The sequence below is a fragment of the Mastigoproctus giganteus genome, chromosome 1 (assembly GCF_048544385.1).
Source record: "Mastigoproctus giganteus isolate SK-2022 chromosome 1, ASM4854438v1, whole genome shotgun sequence".
NCBI lineage: Eukaryota > Metazoa > Arthropoda > Arachnida > Uropygi > Thelyphonidae > Mastigoproctus > Mastigoproctus giganteus.
The window spans coordinates 10,910,006-10,927,128 of NC_143575.1; the positions used below are offsets into that span (position 1 = coordinate 10,910,006).

The following is a 17,123-nucleotide window of genomic DNA, read 5'->3' on the forward strand; positions in this document are numbered from 1 at the left end:
GCACTAATCAATTCTAAACATGCTTTCACAGCTTTTTCCACATTTGCTACTTCTCTTCAGGAGCTGATGCCAGGATAAGGCGAAGACGCCTTATACTGGTATCAATCCTCTATAAACCATCAAACAACGAGCTCCCAGTCATGTATGTATAATGTTCCAGCCTGCTTCTCTATGTCATCGCTTGAGGTATTCCCATTCTCCTTGCTAATCTGGATATTTCCTCCTCATCCAGGTGGGATTTAAGTGCAAACCTTGGCAAAATGCAAACTCGGGCTCGTCTCTTCTGAATAGCATGTACTGAAGACAAGCTCTCCGTAAGGATTTTTATGATATCACACTAACGCCTTCTGGGGTAGGATTAGAATTGTCTACCGGTAGTTCTTAGGAGACAATGTACACCCTGTCATGTTGCATTTTTTTCCCCTGGAAACAGAATCTCTAAGACGATAATGTGCAGTGTCATTTGGCCCACACTTTGCATGAGTTGTTTGAGAAATGCAGTCAAAATACCATCCATCTTATTTTGCCTCAAAATTCGCCTGACCTCAATCCAACTGAACGCCTATGGGATGTTTTGAAATGGAAAATGAGTCACATGGACACGCAACCGTTCTGTTCCGATACTGTAGTCAGATTGACTGTAGATCCCTACCGACGTCTTCAGATATCCGGTGGAGTCAATGCTTAGGCGAATATCGGCTGTTATCAGTGCAGTGGCCCAACACCATATTAGGTAGGCAGTCATTCTGTGATCACTTAGTGTATACACACACACAGGGTTCAGTATGTCAGCAGTGCTAATGAAGTCCTTGAACTTGATGCAACTTAGCTAGTTAACAAAGGTTAGATTCTGCATTACACTACTGTTATCGATGACATACTGAACCCTCCTGTCCCATAAATTTCAAACACTCCTGGGGCACTCCAATGCATGTATTGTGAGTTTCAAAAATTTATGACGTACGTTTGGCAATTACTACTCTAACCAGCCCCCTACTATCACCATTATTGAAAACAGTAATTTTCCATATTTGTTTTTTTGATAACGATATTCATTTTTAAACAGTTAATGTACACAGCTTGGTATGTTAATTATTTTTAAAATAATTTTCGGAAATAAACAAGAGCTCTTTGGCTTTTGCATCTGTTAAATCAACAGAGAATTTTTCCACAGCTAACAGTTTTCCGTCTATTAGAACGCATTCTATCTCAATATTCGTTCCCATTCATTGAACCCAAGGCCGAGACCTGTTATTCCCGGTTCTACGCCTTCGAAACAACTAATATCAAAATGACAATTAAAAATAGCTAATTGAACAGATACATTTTGTGCACTTAATAGCAGCTGCTGGAGATTTTAATTGGTAATTCCAAATTGAAAAAAATATATATATACACTGGTATTCAAAGAAAGCGCATCACCTAGGAATTTCACATTTTTAACCGTTTTTCGCGATGGTATGTGACAATGATTAGCATCACAAATAGAAATATAAACAAAAGATTTATTAATAGTTAAGGCAAAGCTAAGTAATATTTGACAGGTGCTCTCAAAATCTTTCAAAATGAGCATTTGCAACCTTTATACAATAGTTTTGGTAAACACGAAAATTATGGCTGAAATGTTATCAGAAGCCCTCAGTTTGCTTCAATTTATCATTTTAAATGGAAAACAAAATGAAAAGTTCACCAGGTGTAAACTAATATTTAGTTGAACCGCCTCTGTCCCTGATGACAGCAGCACACCATCAGGACACTGACAAGATCAATTTCTGAAGATAATCAACTGTTAGTTTTGTTCCAAACACGAATTATGGCTTCCTGAAGCTCACGAAGGATCTCTGGTTTCTTTCTGGCAAATACAGATTCCACATGATACCAACAGTCCTCTATAGGATTCAAATCAGAGCTGTTTCCTGGCCAGCTAAGAGTTGTAATGGACCGATCTTCCAACCATTTTTTCACCTGTAGCAAATGTAAACACATTACTGTCAAACCTGTAATGCAGAAATGAAGCTAAAGCAGCTACAGAAATGCCTACTTACACTTTTCGCCCAATGACTATGAGCAGTCGTCCTGAAAGAAGCAGTTACTTGGCAGGTTGAAATGGTTGGCAGCAATTTGCTTTCCAACATAACCTTTTATAAACTGCAGGTGCCCTGTTCCGGACGAGATACGAAATGCACCCCATATCATTTGGCTGGTGGTGAATTTCACTGTAGACACCATACAGTCTGGATGGCATTCATGTCTACAGCGAATTGTTTATCTCTCATCAGAACCCTGTAGGTTGAATTTCTACTCATCCGAGAAAATAACTGCCTTCCACTGCTCGGGGTCCATTTGACACGTTCCTTACACCAAATTAATTGGGCCTTTTTCATCTTAGGACAATGGGCTACAATTCCATTTTTTAAGAGGCATCTTCTGACTGTTACTGCACTTGCTACCATTCTTGTATGTTCTTCCCATTCTCTTTTCAGTTCAGAGGAAGCTTTATGGTTTTTATGGCATAAGCTCCCTAAAACGCGATCCTGTTTTGGCGTAGGGATCGTTTGCATCCGGTTCCTTTTTTCCCATCAGCAAAACCAGTATCTTGAATTTGGAAAGACATCTACTCACTGTCAACTTTTTACAAGACACTCTATAAGCAATATGACGGGAAGAACATCCTTCTTCCCACCAGCAACACGTAAAGCAACAATAGCACTCTTTCTTTGTGGCATCAACTGCATGTAACTCACCATCCCAACACAATATGCTTATATAGCTGAAAGTAACAGTGGATGCAATTACATCATCACCTACACATGGCCATGTCAATCTTATCGGATACAAACACTAAGAAATATTGCCGTATACTTATGTTATTCGGACGACAATTACAATTTTAAAGGGTAATGCACTTTAAATAAAAAAAATAAATGAACAAAATAAAATTACTACCTCTTTGACTCCCCCCTTGCACATGCATTTGTCCAGCCGACCTTTCAATTTTCCCAAACTGTCAGCCTCATAAACCTCTGGAGGAAACTTCTAGAAATATACAATTCACTGGTGGAAAGAAAACTTCGTACAATTTTGTATAAACCACTTCTACCATAATTTGAATGCATGTTCCCTAGTTCTTGAATCTTTAATAACAGTGAAAATTTATCCTATATTCATTTTACTGTCTCTTCTCAAAGTGTTATAGACACAACTTCTATTAGAATGAGCAGCGGCCTGGAGCGAGGAGTGCTGGGGGTTTCAGGGACTGATGGCAGTCATCACGAAACAAATAAATACATGGGCTATGTTAGAGTAATGAAGAGTAAGAACAGGTGCATGTACACCAATAATAGGAGTATAGTTAATAAATTGATGAATTTGAAGTGCTGGTCATCAAAGGCGGATATTGTTGGAATATCTGAGACGTGGTGTCACACCGATATAAGCAGTGCAGAATTGGAATTTTTGGGAGTACAATGTGTACGGAAAGGATTGACACGGTAGGAAGGGAAATGTTAAGAAAAAAAAAAAAACATAAAATCAGAGGAAGTGCATTCAGTTGACACGGGTGGACAGTGCAATGCAATGAGTCAGTTTGGTGTTACATAAGAACTGGGAAAGCAAAAATAAGAGTAGGAGTGTTTTTTGGCATATTGACTCAAATGAGTACAATGAACAATTGTACAGAGAAATAGAGTGGGCTAGCAAATCAGAATCTCTTATAATGGGGGATTTTAACTTCTTACTCGCACACTAGCAAGACTTTTGTGGATTTATTGGATGATTGTTTTCTGCAGCAGCATGTTCGAGAGGATAATACTCTTTATCTGGTTATCAACAGTGATCATTAGTGCATTAAGAATTTGCAGATATAGGAACCACTAGGTGGCAGTGAACACAGTATACTGATGTGGGATTTACTTAAAGATATAATTACCATCTGGGGTAAAGGAAAGGGTTTTTGCTTCTGTAAAGGTGACTACAGTGGTCTCAAAGAGTTTTTAAATTCTGTACATTGGGACCAACTGACGATGTTATCAACAGCAAATTCTAAGTGGGAACCATTCAAGGAATTAATCGTGGAAGCTACTAGACTTTTCATACATATTAAGAAACATTGTTCGATGGTTAGGCCTAAATGGTTGTCAAATGAACTAATGAGACTCGTGGTAGAGAAGAATACATAAAATATCAGGTGACACAGAAGCCTATGGTAGATATAAGCTAGTCTGTAATCAAGTCACAAAGGAGATTACGCAAGCGAAGGCAAATTACAAGAAATCTTTGGCAAAGGATGCTAAGAAAAACAGCAAGGATTTCTTTACTTATATAAACTCTAAAAGGAAGGGGATAAATCAGGTTGGGTCACTTGATATTGATGGTTCAACTGTTGATGATCCTGCTCAGATAGCAAACAAACTGAATAAATATTTTGCATGTACATTCACACATGAGGAGTTAAGGAAGGAAAATGCCAGAAATTTATCAAATTGTAACAGGGTGCTTAATGATTTTGTAATAATTGAGAGCAAAGTGGAGGAGAAATTGTTGAAGTTAAACATAACAAAAGCACCCGGGGTGGATGGAATCTATCCAGTTATATTAAAGGAGGAGGCAAAGGAACTAAGAAAACCCTTAGCCATAATGATAAGAGCATCCTTGGACTCAGGGGAAGTCCCCACAGACTGGAGATGTTCAAATGTATCCCCAATTCGCAAAGGGGGATGGAAGGGTGACACGAGCAATTACAGACTAGTTATAACTTCTGTTCTGGGTAAAATAATGGAGTCACTGTTTAAAGCATTGCAGGATCATCTAGACAAGACTGCAGCAATAATTCAGACACAGCATGGGTTTGTTAAGGGAAAGTCTTGTCTGACAAATTTGATTGGATACTATGATGTGGTTACAAAGGAACTGGATGCAAAAAATAATTTTGACATCATATACTTGGATTTCTGGCAATCTTTTGACACCGTTGCTCATGGAAGACTGTTGTACAAATTGGAGCAAAATGATATTAAGGGTAAAGATTAAGCTGAATAGCAGTTTTTTCTATAGAAAATTGCCAGTTACGATGACGAATTTCCCAAAAACTAGTTCAATGAATTATTACACTTACACTAGTGCTCTAAAGTTACAGAACTAAAACACCAGCATGGAATACATTTTTAAATACAAATAAATAAAAAAACACATTCATCATTTATGAAATAAATGAATCTCTGGAACCTCCGAAGCAAAATTGTGCACAACCTGTTATAACATGCAAATTGTGTAACCAGATTAAAAAAAAAAAACTTTCATTTCCAGAACCTCTATTTTATGTATTGTTTTCATTACTAGTTTCAAGATAGCCTGCATGTGAAAATGTGAGAAAGACACTGTTTGAAGATTCTTTGAGATGGAAAGCAATAGGAAGCAAAATAAAGCCAAGCTGAAGTGGCCAGGTGACACTGACTTGCAACCTCATAAGCAGGACATGGAACTATTTTAAAGACATGCAAACTATTTCTAAAAGACCTGTCCAAGGCCATCCTCATGTCACCTTCATTCATGATGGCTGCTACCTGGTCCTGAGTCATCACAGCCATTTCACTGCAAATTTCTTTAGAACTTTCATAATCTACTGTATCCCCTTGTTCCCTCATACACACAGCCCTCATATGAATTGACAGTGACAGTAGGTCACAGGAACCCAGGAGTAATGGGCCGTGGTGATCTTCATTGAGATAAATCAAGATATAGTATTCATTCAATTTTTTTGACATACTTTCATTTGGAGGGGAGAGGAGACCAGATTTCACCTCGCCAACATCACAGAGAGAGATAGTTTCAGGTGTGATGGTTTAATGGTGCAAGTGGAAGCATTGTCTAAGCTGAACAGATTTCTCAGTTACTGTGAAGACCTCCAACAGCTATAAGCTACTCAAATAGGCCTCTGAGGTTGGGTATATTCATATTACGTTCTTAGCGTTTTTTCACCAACCTTTCATGGAGTAAAATAAAATTAAAATAAAATAAAACATAGGGATAGGGGTGTACGGATTCACCCCCTTTTAGAGACTATTATCCTAAAAAAGGATGAACGGTTCCGTACGACTTCCGTTCGAGCCACTTCCGGTTCCACAATGCAAGAGAGCGGAACACGTGAGAATGGAAACATGTGATGCCTACCATTACCCTGCTGATATTTAAAGGTGTACTGAATAATAGAGAGTACTGCTGAAGAAGAAGGCTGGAGCCTTTGAAAGCTACGGGATTTTATCGCTTTTAACTTAGTATATTTTAATGCATTTTAATCTTGTGTTTTAATACTTTTAATATTGTAATACGTATAGTAATTTTGTAAATACAGGTTATTGTAAATATAGTTATCAAGATTTGTTTTGTTTTATTTTATTTTAATTTTACTCCATGAAAGGTTGGTGAAAAAACGCTAAGAACGTAATATAGCTATAAGCTATTGAGATGAGAATGTTGATCCTTATATTCACCCTTCTGCTGGAATTTTTAGTTCATGGTTACTTCCAGTGGATGATAATGCATGTCCTAATAGGGCTCTCCTAGTTAGCTAATAATACTTTCAGAGGAAGAGTATGGCCTGTATGGAGTGGCCACAAAGATCCACAGACCTTAATTTATTAGTGCATGCATGGGATGCTGAAGGCAAGTTTAAGTCACATGTACTCTCCAGAAAGCCCTACTTAGCCTGCTTCGGCCATTTGGGAAGAATGGGAATTGATAACTTCAGCAGTAATTAAATTTCATTCTTGGCATGAAAAGTTTGTTACTTATATTGCTACCCACAGAGATCTCACCTTTTAAGGGAATGCTTCCGTAGATGCACCGTTTTTGGTGATTGACAACTAATTTTCCCAACTCTACAATTCCACATTAAAATTTGTCGTCTTTATGCATTATTAAGACGCACGTATAACCACTGTTTTGTTATAACATAAAAGGTCTTTTATTTATTTGCAATTTTGTGTTTGTTCCTTAGAGTTTGAACACTGAAAAATGAAAAAACCACAGTGGAAGAACACAACTGATATTCGCCATGAAAAACATGTGATAAACCAGCCAACAATGATTTTTGAACTGCACAGCAATAAATAAAAGGTAGCAAATTTAACTAAAACCTGAAAAAAAAAAAAAAAAAAAAAAAAACTCACCGAAAAATTGCAACAGCTGTCTTATTTACAACTATGAATGTCAATTTTTATATACATTTTCTCTTTTTGTATTCTCCTTTGGAACAAACAAAAATATCGAAAAATTTTGAAAGCATGAGAAAGCATTTCACTAGAAAGTGGGTTTTTTTTTTAAACAAATCAGAAATAAATTATGTTGAAATACTGTTTTCATAATCTAATAACGGAACCTACCTGGCAGAAATCCAGGAATTCATTATCTATTTGTTCTATTCTATTTAGAAGATGGCAGATAGCTGGTTTAAGAGTTGCATAATACAATTAATAGTAAAGCAAAAAAAATGATGCTGATGACAATATTGAAGAACATACAGTAAGAAAAAAATCATGTAGTACAATAGATGTTTATTGTAATAACAAAATCAGTGTTATAAATATAAAAGAATAAAATGTTTACTCATATAGAAAATTTCTTGATGTGAATGAAAAACTATCTGGAAATATAAAGGCATTCACTTTATAAATTGAGTATTAGTATAAGCCATGTGGTGCAAGGAAGCCCAAGGCAAAAAAAAAAATAAATAAATAATAAAAAATATATATATATAATAATAAATAAACAAAAATTTAATCGTACTGTAATTAAAATATGAAGTATAAACTTAAACATACTACATATGTAATGTAATTTTAATTTTTCTGTTTATATACAAATATACAACTATTTCTGTACAGAGCTATTTATTCTTATCCTTGATCTATTCGTGAGGCTTCCCCGAACTTCGCTTTTTGTTTCAGCTTCTTCTGTTTTGCTCTCAATTTTTTCCTCTTCATTTCTTTTCTTTCTTCTTCATCTGGATCTTTACCTTGAAGAATCAACTTTTTTCTTTTGTTTATTGACCTCTTTTCTCCAAAATCCATTTCTTCAAGTCGTACCTCAGCTTCCCGCATTGCAACGTTTACTTGGGTTAAAATTTTAAGTACTTCCTTTTCTTTTGAAAAAAAGAAAAAAAAAAAAAGTCTTTGATAAATTATCAATAATAATATATTAGATTAAAAGTAAAATACGCCTAGTTTCATATTTTATAATCAGAGTAATTTTTTAAATAAGAAGTTAAAAAAAAAAAAAGGAAAAATGTTCTTGTTTATACTCCGGCATGACTACCAGGTCAGTGGAGTACAATAAATCATTGATACAAATGTTAACCGCATTTAGCAGTCACAGGCTTGAACCCTGGTCCACTCAAGGAACGTGTGCTACTGCACTCACGCTCCTGACCACTTGGCTACGCAGTCTTTATATTCCAATTAGAAATACAGAGGTGGGGAAGCTGAGAAAACCAGTTCTTCATTTGTCAGTATGCACTCAAATGTGTTGACAGATTTATTGAAGAAATGTCCTAATAAATGACTGGTGGCGATACTGTGATGGGTGCTGTATACTTAAGAAAAATTAAGAAATGTAGTAGTAGTAATAGTAGTGGCATGTGATGCAAGAAAGCAAATGTATGAGCTTATGCAGCATCAGCCAAAAAAAAAAAAAAAAAAAAAAAAAAAATCACACCATTCCCTCCAAATGCCTGTCCAGTTCCTCCTTAAATTTATTTAACCTACCAACTTCCACAACGACAGATGGAAGTTTGTTCCAGCAATTAACCACCCGCTGGCTAAAGGCAAATTTCCGCACATCTATTCTACACCTGTCTTTTCTTAATTTATGCCCCCTTAGGTTCGTAATCTGAACAAGTGGAAGGATCCCATCAGAATTCAGCGTGCTCAACCCATTCAAGGCCTTATATACCTCAATCAATCACCGTCAGGTGCCTAGTCTCCAGCCACTGCAATTTGCAGAACTTAAGCCTCTCTCTTGGTAAGAGGATTCCTTCATTCCCCTCACCAATCTTGTTGCCCTTCTCTGTACATGCTCAAGTAAATCTACATCCTTCCTAAAATGAGGCCTCCAGACCTGTACAGTCTGTCCTCGTATAGCACGATAGTTGTGTTCCTAGAAACCCTCGTGCAATGCAGAATCGTGCAATATAAACAGGCCCTATGGGAAAAGTGGGGTTAGCTGCCGACCACCCAAGATTGAACACACATTTGGAACCAAAACATTACCAAACACAATAAATAATCGGGTAATTTTAATCGTTATAAAATACTTACGTATTTATAACGATTAAAATACGTAATAAAAATATATTTTTCATTATAATATAATAAATAATAAAAAAATAAATATTTATTATTATTTATTATATTATAATATTATATTATTTATTATATTATAATAAAGTATTTTTTAATACTAAAAAGTATTTTATTCGTAAAAAATTTGTTATATTAAATAAAATAGTCGTGATAAAATACTTACGTATTTTATTACGACTATTACGTAATAAAATATTGCTTTTGCTTTTATCGTAAGCAAACTTGTTTTTTGTTTGATTTTCTATCCAAACAGATGACAGCTGTTCCATCTCTTCCAATTCTTGTCTTAATCTAATGGATTTTAATTATACTTTGAGTTGTTCCCGCTATGAAAGTTGTTTTTATTTTCTCCGCATTCTTTGTAATTCTCGGCGTTGCCTCATTTAGGTCTGTAGCACGTGCAATATCACATGGTCTTTCATTTCGCTCAAAGCGTTTCACAATTTCATATTTTTTTCTCTATCGACATAGGCGGACTGGCCATAAGCTCTACCCAGGAAATCCCAGTGGGCCAGAGGCCGGTGTGATTTTGGCCATAAACCGTAGTATGAGGCCACCATAAATATTCCCAGGTAAGAATTTTTGGCCCAGTCCGCCTCTGTTTATCGGTATTGCTTTTTTTTTCTCTCTCTGAATCTGCAGTGTCTTCGCCAGGACGCTTCCTTTTCACACCTTTTAAGTACAGTATTTCACTAATTTTTAGGGAATAAAGCGCAATTACAAAACGAGGAGGCACGCTTAATACACATAAACAAAGCTGCGAGCGAATAGCAACTGAATAAACAACACCGTAAAGCTGAGATACACTATTAACACCTCACATTTTACTAAAGCACATTTCTAGGGGTTACTACCATAAAACAATAAAAACAATTTCCAGTTTCGTTTCTGCTAGTGGAATCTGTTGTAAACTCCATCTAATTGCATTTGCGATCATATCGATAGCTGGAATTGTGTTGGTTTTTACGTTATTATGGTGAAATGTGTTTCCCCTTCACTGATATAAAACATAAATACATTTTCAGAATCTTCTTCATTCCTATCGTGTTGCGTTCGGTTGGGGTGATTCCGCGTTCGACTGCCATTTCTTGTAAACACAAAGGCGAATCGTGCATAAGCGAATTCGGTTCGTGTTATATAAGATGACGTTCCCCTATTTATAAATCGTGTATGATCGAATTTGTGTAATGTAAACACGTGTTATACGAGGACTGACTGTACGCAGTACTCAAGGCGTGGCCTGCCCATTGCCTTATACAGAGGGATAATCACCTCCTTTTCCCTGCTAGCAAAATTCCTATATATCATTGGCAAAACCCCATGACCTGCCCTGGCAGCCTGTCTGCATTGCTCAGAAAACTTCATATCTGCCTGCACAATTACTCCCAGGTCTTTTTCATTTTCTACCACCTTAAGTGTAGTACCACACAGTTGGTACGTTTCTCTGGGGTTACTTCTACCCATATGCAGTACTTTGCATTTGTCAAGGTTAAACTTCAGTTGCCACTTCTTAGCCCATCTGCCCAAATTATCTAGATCCTGTTGCAGTAGCACACTGCCATTACTGTCATTAACAACCCTGCCAACCTTTGTATCATCTGCAAACTTCGACATTAAACCTGATATACCTTCATCAATATCATTGATAAATATACAAAACAACAGTGGACCTAACACCGAACCCTGTGGGACTCCACTAATAACATTAGTCCAAGAAGAGCAGCACCCATTGATTACCACCCTCTGTATTCTCCCACTTAACCATCCTTTTATCCATTGTAGCAACTTACCCTTAATACCATTCTGCTCCAATTTGTACAATAGAATAGTCTTCCATGCGCAACAGTGTCAAAAGCTTTCCTGAAATCCAAATATATGATATCAAAATTATTTTTTGCATCCAGTTCCTTTGTAACCACATCATAATATCCTATCAAATTTGTCAGACAAGACTTTCCCTTAACAAACCCATGCTGTGTCTGAATTATTGCTGCAGTCTTGTCTAGATGATCCTGCAATGCATCTTTAACCAGCGACTCCATTATTTTACCCGGAACAGAAGTTAAACTAACTGGTCTGTAATTACTCGGGGATTATTGGTCTGTAATCACATTGATTCCTTTAGTATAGGGATCAATGTGACATTGATCCCTATACTAAAGTTACTTACTGCTGTATATCAACCTCATTGATCTATCAATGATTTATCGAACCTGCAGAAATCTATCCTTTAGAGAAAAGGAGGTGATTATCACATTGTATAAAGCAATTGACTATACAATGATGGTTAGCTGTGATAGTTGCTATTACATGTGCTCTTGTTAAGTGTTTAGAAATATGGTTTTAAAGTGCTTACTTTAAATGCTCTTGTGATACACGGATATATTCTGATAAGGTCTACCAGGTTTGACAATTTCTAATCAAGGAAAGGTAATATTCAAGCTAGATTTACGATAAGTCTGTTTTGGCAGTTAGAGCATTCTCTGTTCTAACTGTCAGTTCCAACTGCCTATGCTTTAGCATAGCATTGGTACTTCAAAATTTGAAGAGCTACTTTTTAAAATCTACAAGGTATGGATGAAGGGGACTTCAAATAGGTGGAAGGGTATATCTGGCTGATTAGTTTCATCTAAGTTTGGAACAAAATATCTTCTTAGCGGAAAAGATATATAATTTTAAAGAATTTCAGATTTAAACAGTAAAGGCCTATACAGCCATTGTTAACGAAGGAAGAAGGCTGGTAGTGTCCCCTATACAGTTATTAGTCTCTCATAATAATAATAAAAAAAAATCAAATGGAGTCAGATACACACAGGGTTGATCTCACGTGTGAAAAAATTTGTGGCATTGAATTGAAAGAAGTTGCAGGTTCTAAGAATCTTGAAAGTGGTGCTACGGAGTCTGATCTCACTGTTGCTACAGAGACCACTAAGTCTGCAAATTTAAAATGTAGATTAAGGAAGAAATGGAATTCTTTGCATAAGCTAGAATTTCAGGATCCAAGTTTATATCAAGGTAAACTGTCACTGAGTCAAAGCAAAGAATCTTCTGAGGTCTCTATCTCTGAAGGTGTAGGTGAGAATAATAGGAATGATAAGGACATTGCATTTTTGACACCACGTAGATCTGAATATTCCATTAAAACACATCGTCAAAGGTGGTTATGCTACGGTGGGGAAGAAAGTTCAGTTGGATCACTGTGTTCATCATGCAGTAGATCTACTGTTTTAAGACGAAAAAAAATAGAGGAAAGTCAAGATCAACGCGCCTAAAAATGATTGGGATAAGGAATTACGTAAAGTTAAGAAAAATGTTCACAGTGATATGGATTTGACTGAGAAAAATGAAAATTCTTCAGCTAAAATTGAGATAGGGAATGACACTGAAGCGAATAACTTGTCATCGTGTTCAAAAGAAATTAGGAATGAAAACATGAATTTTAATCCTGTTTTCCAAAAACATGACTACTCCTAGGGAGAGAAACTGCCTCGCACAGACGGTGATTTCGGAGAGATAATACTAATAGCTTTACAGAAATACCATTTAAATTACACAAAGATTTGGAAGATTTCCTTTTTGCCAAGGAGAATGGTATCAATTGGAGTTCAATCAGAGGGATAATGTCTAGATGGGATCTTCTTGAAACCATGGTTTTGGAACTTGGAATACAGAATGAGAAATTTAAGGAACGGATACAATATATGCATGAATCCGCTCAGAATTATAGGCAAGATACAGATAACTGACAAAATTTGAAACTTTATAATGACGTAGTTAAGAGTGACGTAACTTTGTTTCAAAGGATGTGGGCTTGAAAGTGAGTTCCTCAGACGATGAAGCGGCTAGATCATATGATGATGAGCATGTTTTATTAATTCAAGCTAATGACAACTCTGTACTTAAAAGTAGTGAAGATGTTCGAATTGCTGTGGATAAGGAAATGAGAAACTCATTGAGAGAGGTCAGGATATGGAAGGTAACAGAAATATGACTGCTGTAAAATGTTGGCAAAAACAGCAGGAAATAATGACCCTTGGAGGTTGGTTTATAAAATTTGTACTGGCAAATTCAGAGCAGCTGCTGATGTTATATATTCTATTGGCAAGGGCACCACTGAGACGTGTAGTTGAGAAGATTCCACGAGTGCAATCTTAGATCACCTTATAGGCAATGATAAAATGGCTGATAACCTATGTGTTAATCTAGAACATAGTCATATGCAGGCGTTGAATGAGTCGTATGGTAACGACATTGAAAATTACCTTTTACCCATGATGAACTGCTCACCGTTGTTAAGTCCATCAAAAATAAGAAATGTCCAGGTATGGATCTACTGGCGGGAGAGGTAATCAAAAAGTTCTATAATCTTTATTCGAACGAATTGTTACAAGTTTTTAATAACTGTCTAAGAGATGGTGTATTTCTGTCTCCTTGGAAGGATGCACTGCTCAAGATTATCTTAAAATATCCAACCAAGCCAATCAGTTCACCTGCTTCATATAAACCTATTGCATTGCTTCCTGGTCTTGGTAAAGTTTATGAGAAGCTTTTAGCCATGCAGATTGCTATCTACCAAAGCAGTAATATTAGCGTTTCTAACAAACAATATGGTTTCACTCCTGGTGTAGGTACTGAGGGTGCACTTCACTCTTTAGTTCACAATGTTCAGGAATCAAGTTAGAAATATACCTTGGGAATTTTTGTAGACTTTGCAGGTGCCTTTGATTCCATTAGTTGGGACAGTGTACTGATGATGTTGCACACAGCTAAGTGTTCTTTTAATATTTTCTCTATAATTAAGGATTACTTTAGGGATTGCACAGTAACAGTTAAATCAAATTTTGGATCAATTATGTGTCATGTGACTCGAGATTGGCTCAGAATTTGATCACTCACACAAAACAGCCTATGCAGATGATATGGTAATACTTGTGCATGGAAACACCAGAAAGGAGCTTGAAATGAGGTCTGATTGCATAATTCTTTCAATATGCAATCAGAATTATGTAAATGGTGTAATTTACATAAGTTGACAATCTCTACATCGAAAACTAAAATCATGATGTTGAAGGGTAAATTGGCTCTTAGTAGACCTCTGCTCATAAGGTTGAATGGTATTTCCTTACAGCAGGTATTAATGATTAAATACTTGGGAATATTTATTGCTAGTGGCTTGAACCCGCATATTAATTATATATCAGAGAAAGTGAAGAAATTTATTGCAATGATCTCAAGAATAATGTGGGTGGAATGGGGGTTAAAGGGGAAAGCACTTCATTTGACTTATGATTGCATTTTTCTGCCAATTGTTACGTATGGTGCATCAATCTGGGTTGGCCATGCAATCAAAGTAAGCAACAGCAGAAAACTCTATTCTATACATCGAGTTATGTTACTCAAAATGGTTATGGCCTGCAGAACAGTTTCCACAGAAGCTTTGCAGTTAGTGTTTAGAAGTCTATCCTTTTATTTGAGAAGAGGTATAAAATCTGAGTTGCTGGACATCGAAATTAACACTTTAAATGACTTGGAAACGAAAAGAAGAGGATTTGGGAGCTCCTTTTACAAAAATGACAAAACAGATGGAATTGTTCGGAAAAAGGTAGAATAACATTCAAATTTTTCCCTTATGTTAATGGTGTGAATTATATTAAACCAATCTGGTTAGTATCAAATCTACATTGTACATTCTAACTAACAGGTCACGGATCATTTTTTGCTAAACTGAATAGTCTTGGAATATGCTGATTTGTGTTTGGATTTACTGAACAATGTTGATAGTGTAACTCGTCTGGTGGATGGGATTGAGCCATTACTTATTAAACAAGGGAAAACTTTATTGGCTTTCAAAATTTTCCAAATTCAGTTTTCGCGAGAAGGAATATACTTTTGCAATTGGAAGAGTTAAGGTTGAATAATGGATGAATTGGTGGACTGTACCCTCTTCTTTACATGGAAGAGGGTGTTATTTTTTATATAGGAACAGAGAAAATTCTTTGCAGAGGTGGACAGGATGTTGGTACTCTGTTTTCTTAATGGACGGGTGTACACTTCTGATCTTGCCAACTGCATTGGCAAGAATCCTTAGTTGTTTTTCTTGGATTTGATCCTGGAATAACACTTTCTTCCAGCTTGGTTTTGCTGGTTAATATGAGTAACTTCTGTTGGGCTCTCTGGCTGCTGGCTGTTTGTTGAACTTTGTCTTTTGGAGAATACCGGCGATGATCAATCTCTAGGATGTGATGCTTGTGCTCACTGACTGTGAAAATGTCTCTTCATCGGTTTCTGTTGTAGCCTACTTGTCCAGCTCGTTGTGATGATCAGTCTCTAGGATGTGATGCTTGTGCTCATCTGTGGACAGTGTCTCTTCTTCGGTTTCTGCTGTAGCCTACAGCAGAAATTTGTATTGTTAATAATTGCATACCGTGCTATACTATTTCTATATGTATGACGGATTTGCCAGTTTTTTTTTTGGCTAGAGGCTGCTTTACTCAATAAATAAAAAAAATTAAAAAATGTATAAAGCAATTGTAAGATCACATTAGGAATACTGTGTCCAAGTATGGAGACCTCATCCGACAAAAAGACATTGAGCGTCTTGAAAGGGTCCAAAGATGGCCAACTTGCATGGTGAGATTGGCAATTGGAGGACTGTATGAGGAAAGACTGATTACACGGGCTACAGAGCATGGCAACCAGGCACTTCGGAGGTAACACAATTGAGGTTCTATAAGGCTCTGAGAGGGGAGTTAGTAAAATTAACGAAGGAGGAATTTTCACTGTTATAAAGAATTCCAGAACTAGAGGTCATAAATTCAAATTACAGGGGTTAAGATTTAGACTAGATTTTAGCAAGTTTTCTTTTAGCCAGGTTGCCTTCACAGGTATCTGAGGCTTACAGTTTGAAGATATTCAAAGGTGAACTGGATAATTACCTGTGTGAAGAGGGGAGCATATAATTTGTATTTTCTTATTTATTTTTTTTGTCATTGTAGCAAAAGCCTTTGGCTTCCCTGCATTACATGGCAAATACTATTATTGTTATTAACACCCATCACCGTATACAACATGTGTGTCACTGAGTGGTCAGCATTCCAGCATGGTTACTCATGATATACACTGGCACATATCCATGCATTTAAATCCATCCACGCACACTACAAAATATGGTAATTTTCCTGTACTTTCTATCTTGCAAACTCTTCTTTACCTATGTGCCATCACAGAGTTGTTGTTTGTTATTTGATTTTTTAGGAGCATTAGCAACTAAGGCCATATTGCGCCGGGATATGTGGTGGTCATTCCCTGACCTTTCCATATCCTTCGTATTTTGTGGTGACGGGCTCGAACCCCGGTCTAATCAAGAAGCGTGTGCTACGCACTGCTGCTACTTCCCACCTGGCTACGGAGGCACCAACCATCACAGAGTATAAACAGAATATTTATTTATTTAGTCTATTTATTTACAATAACCTTTCCATAGCAGTGTGAAAGGTTTCCAGCAGCAAAAAATATACTTCACAATGGCAATCCATACTTAATAACACAGCCATGGACCCCCACTATAAAGCATATATTCAGTGCATAAACAGCCTAGAGGTCTTTATTCATATAGTATTATACTGATGAGTAGGTATGTGAAATATACTGATGATATTGAGTAGGTATGTGAAACGTTCACACTGGTGTTTTTAAATTATACACACCAAATATATGAAAAAATAGAGAATGGCATAATAACCTTCTGGTCACTCTCTAAACACATAC

At 36.5% G+C, this 17,123-nt stretch overlaps 1 protein-coding gene across 1 annotated transcript in view; it reads right to left on the reverse strand.

Annotated features, from left to right (window-relative positions):
* Window positions 1–7,892: 7,892 nt before the first annotated feature.
* Window positions 7,893–17,123, reverse strand: part of LOC150090549 (putative ATP-dependent RNA helicase DDX49) — a 45,083-nt gene continuing 35,852 nt past the window's right edge. The window contains exon 7 of the mRNA XM_090379620.1: window positions 7,893–8,137. Within this exon, the coding sequence (XP_090235746.1) occupies window positions 7,893–8,137 (245 nt within the window). The remainder of the gene's footprint in view (window positions 8,138–17,123) is intronic.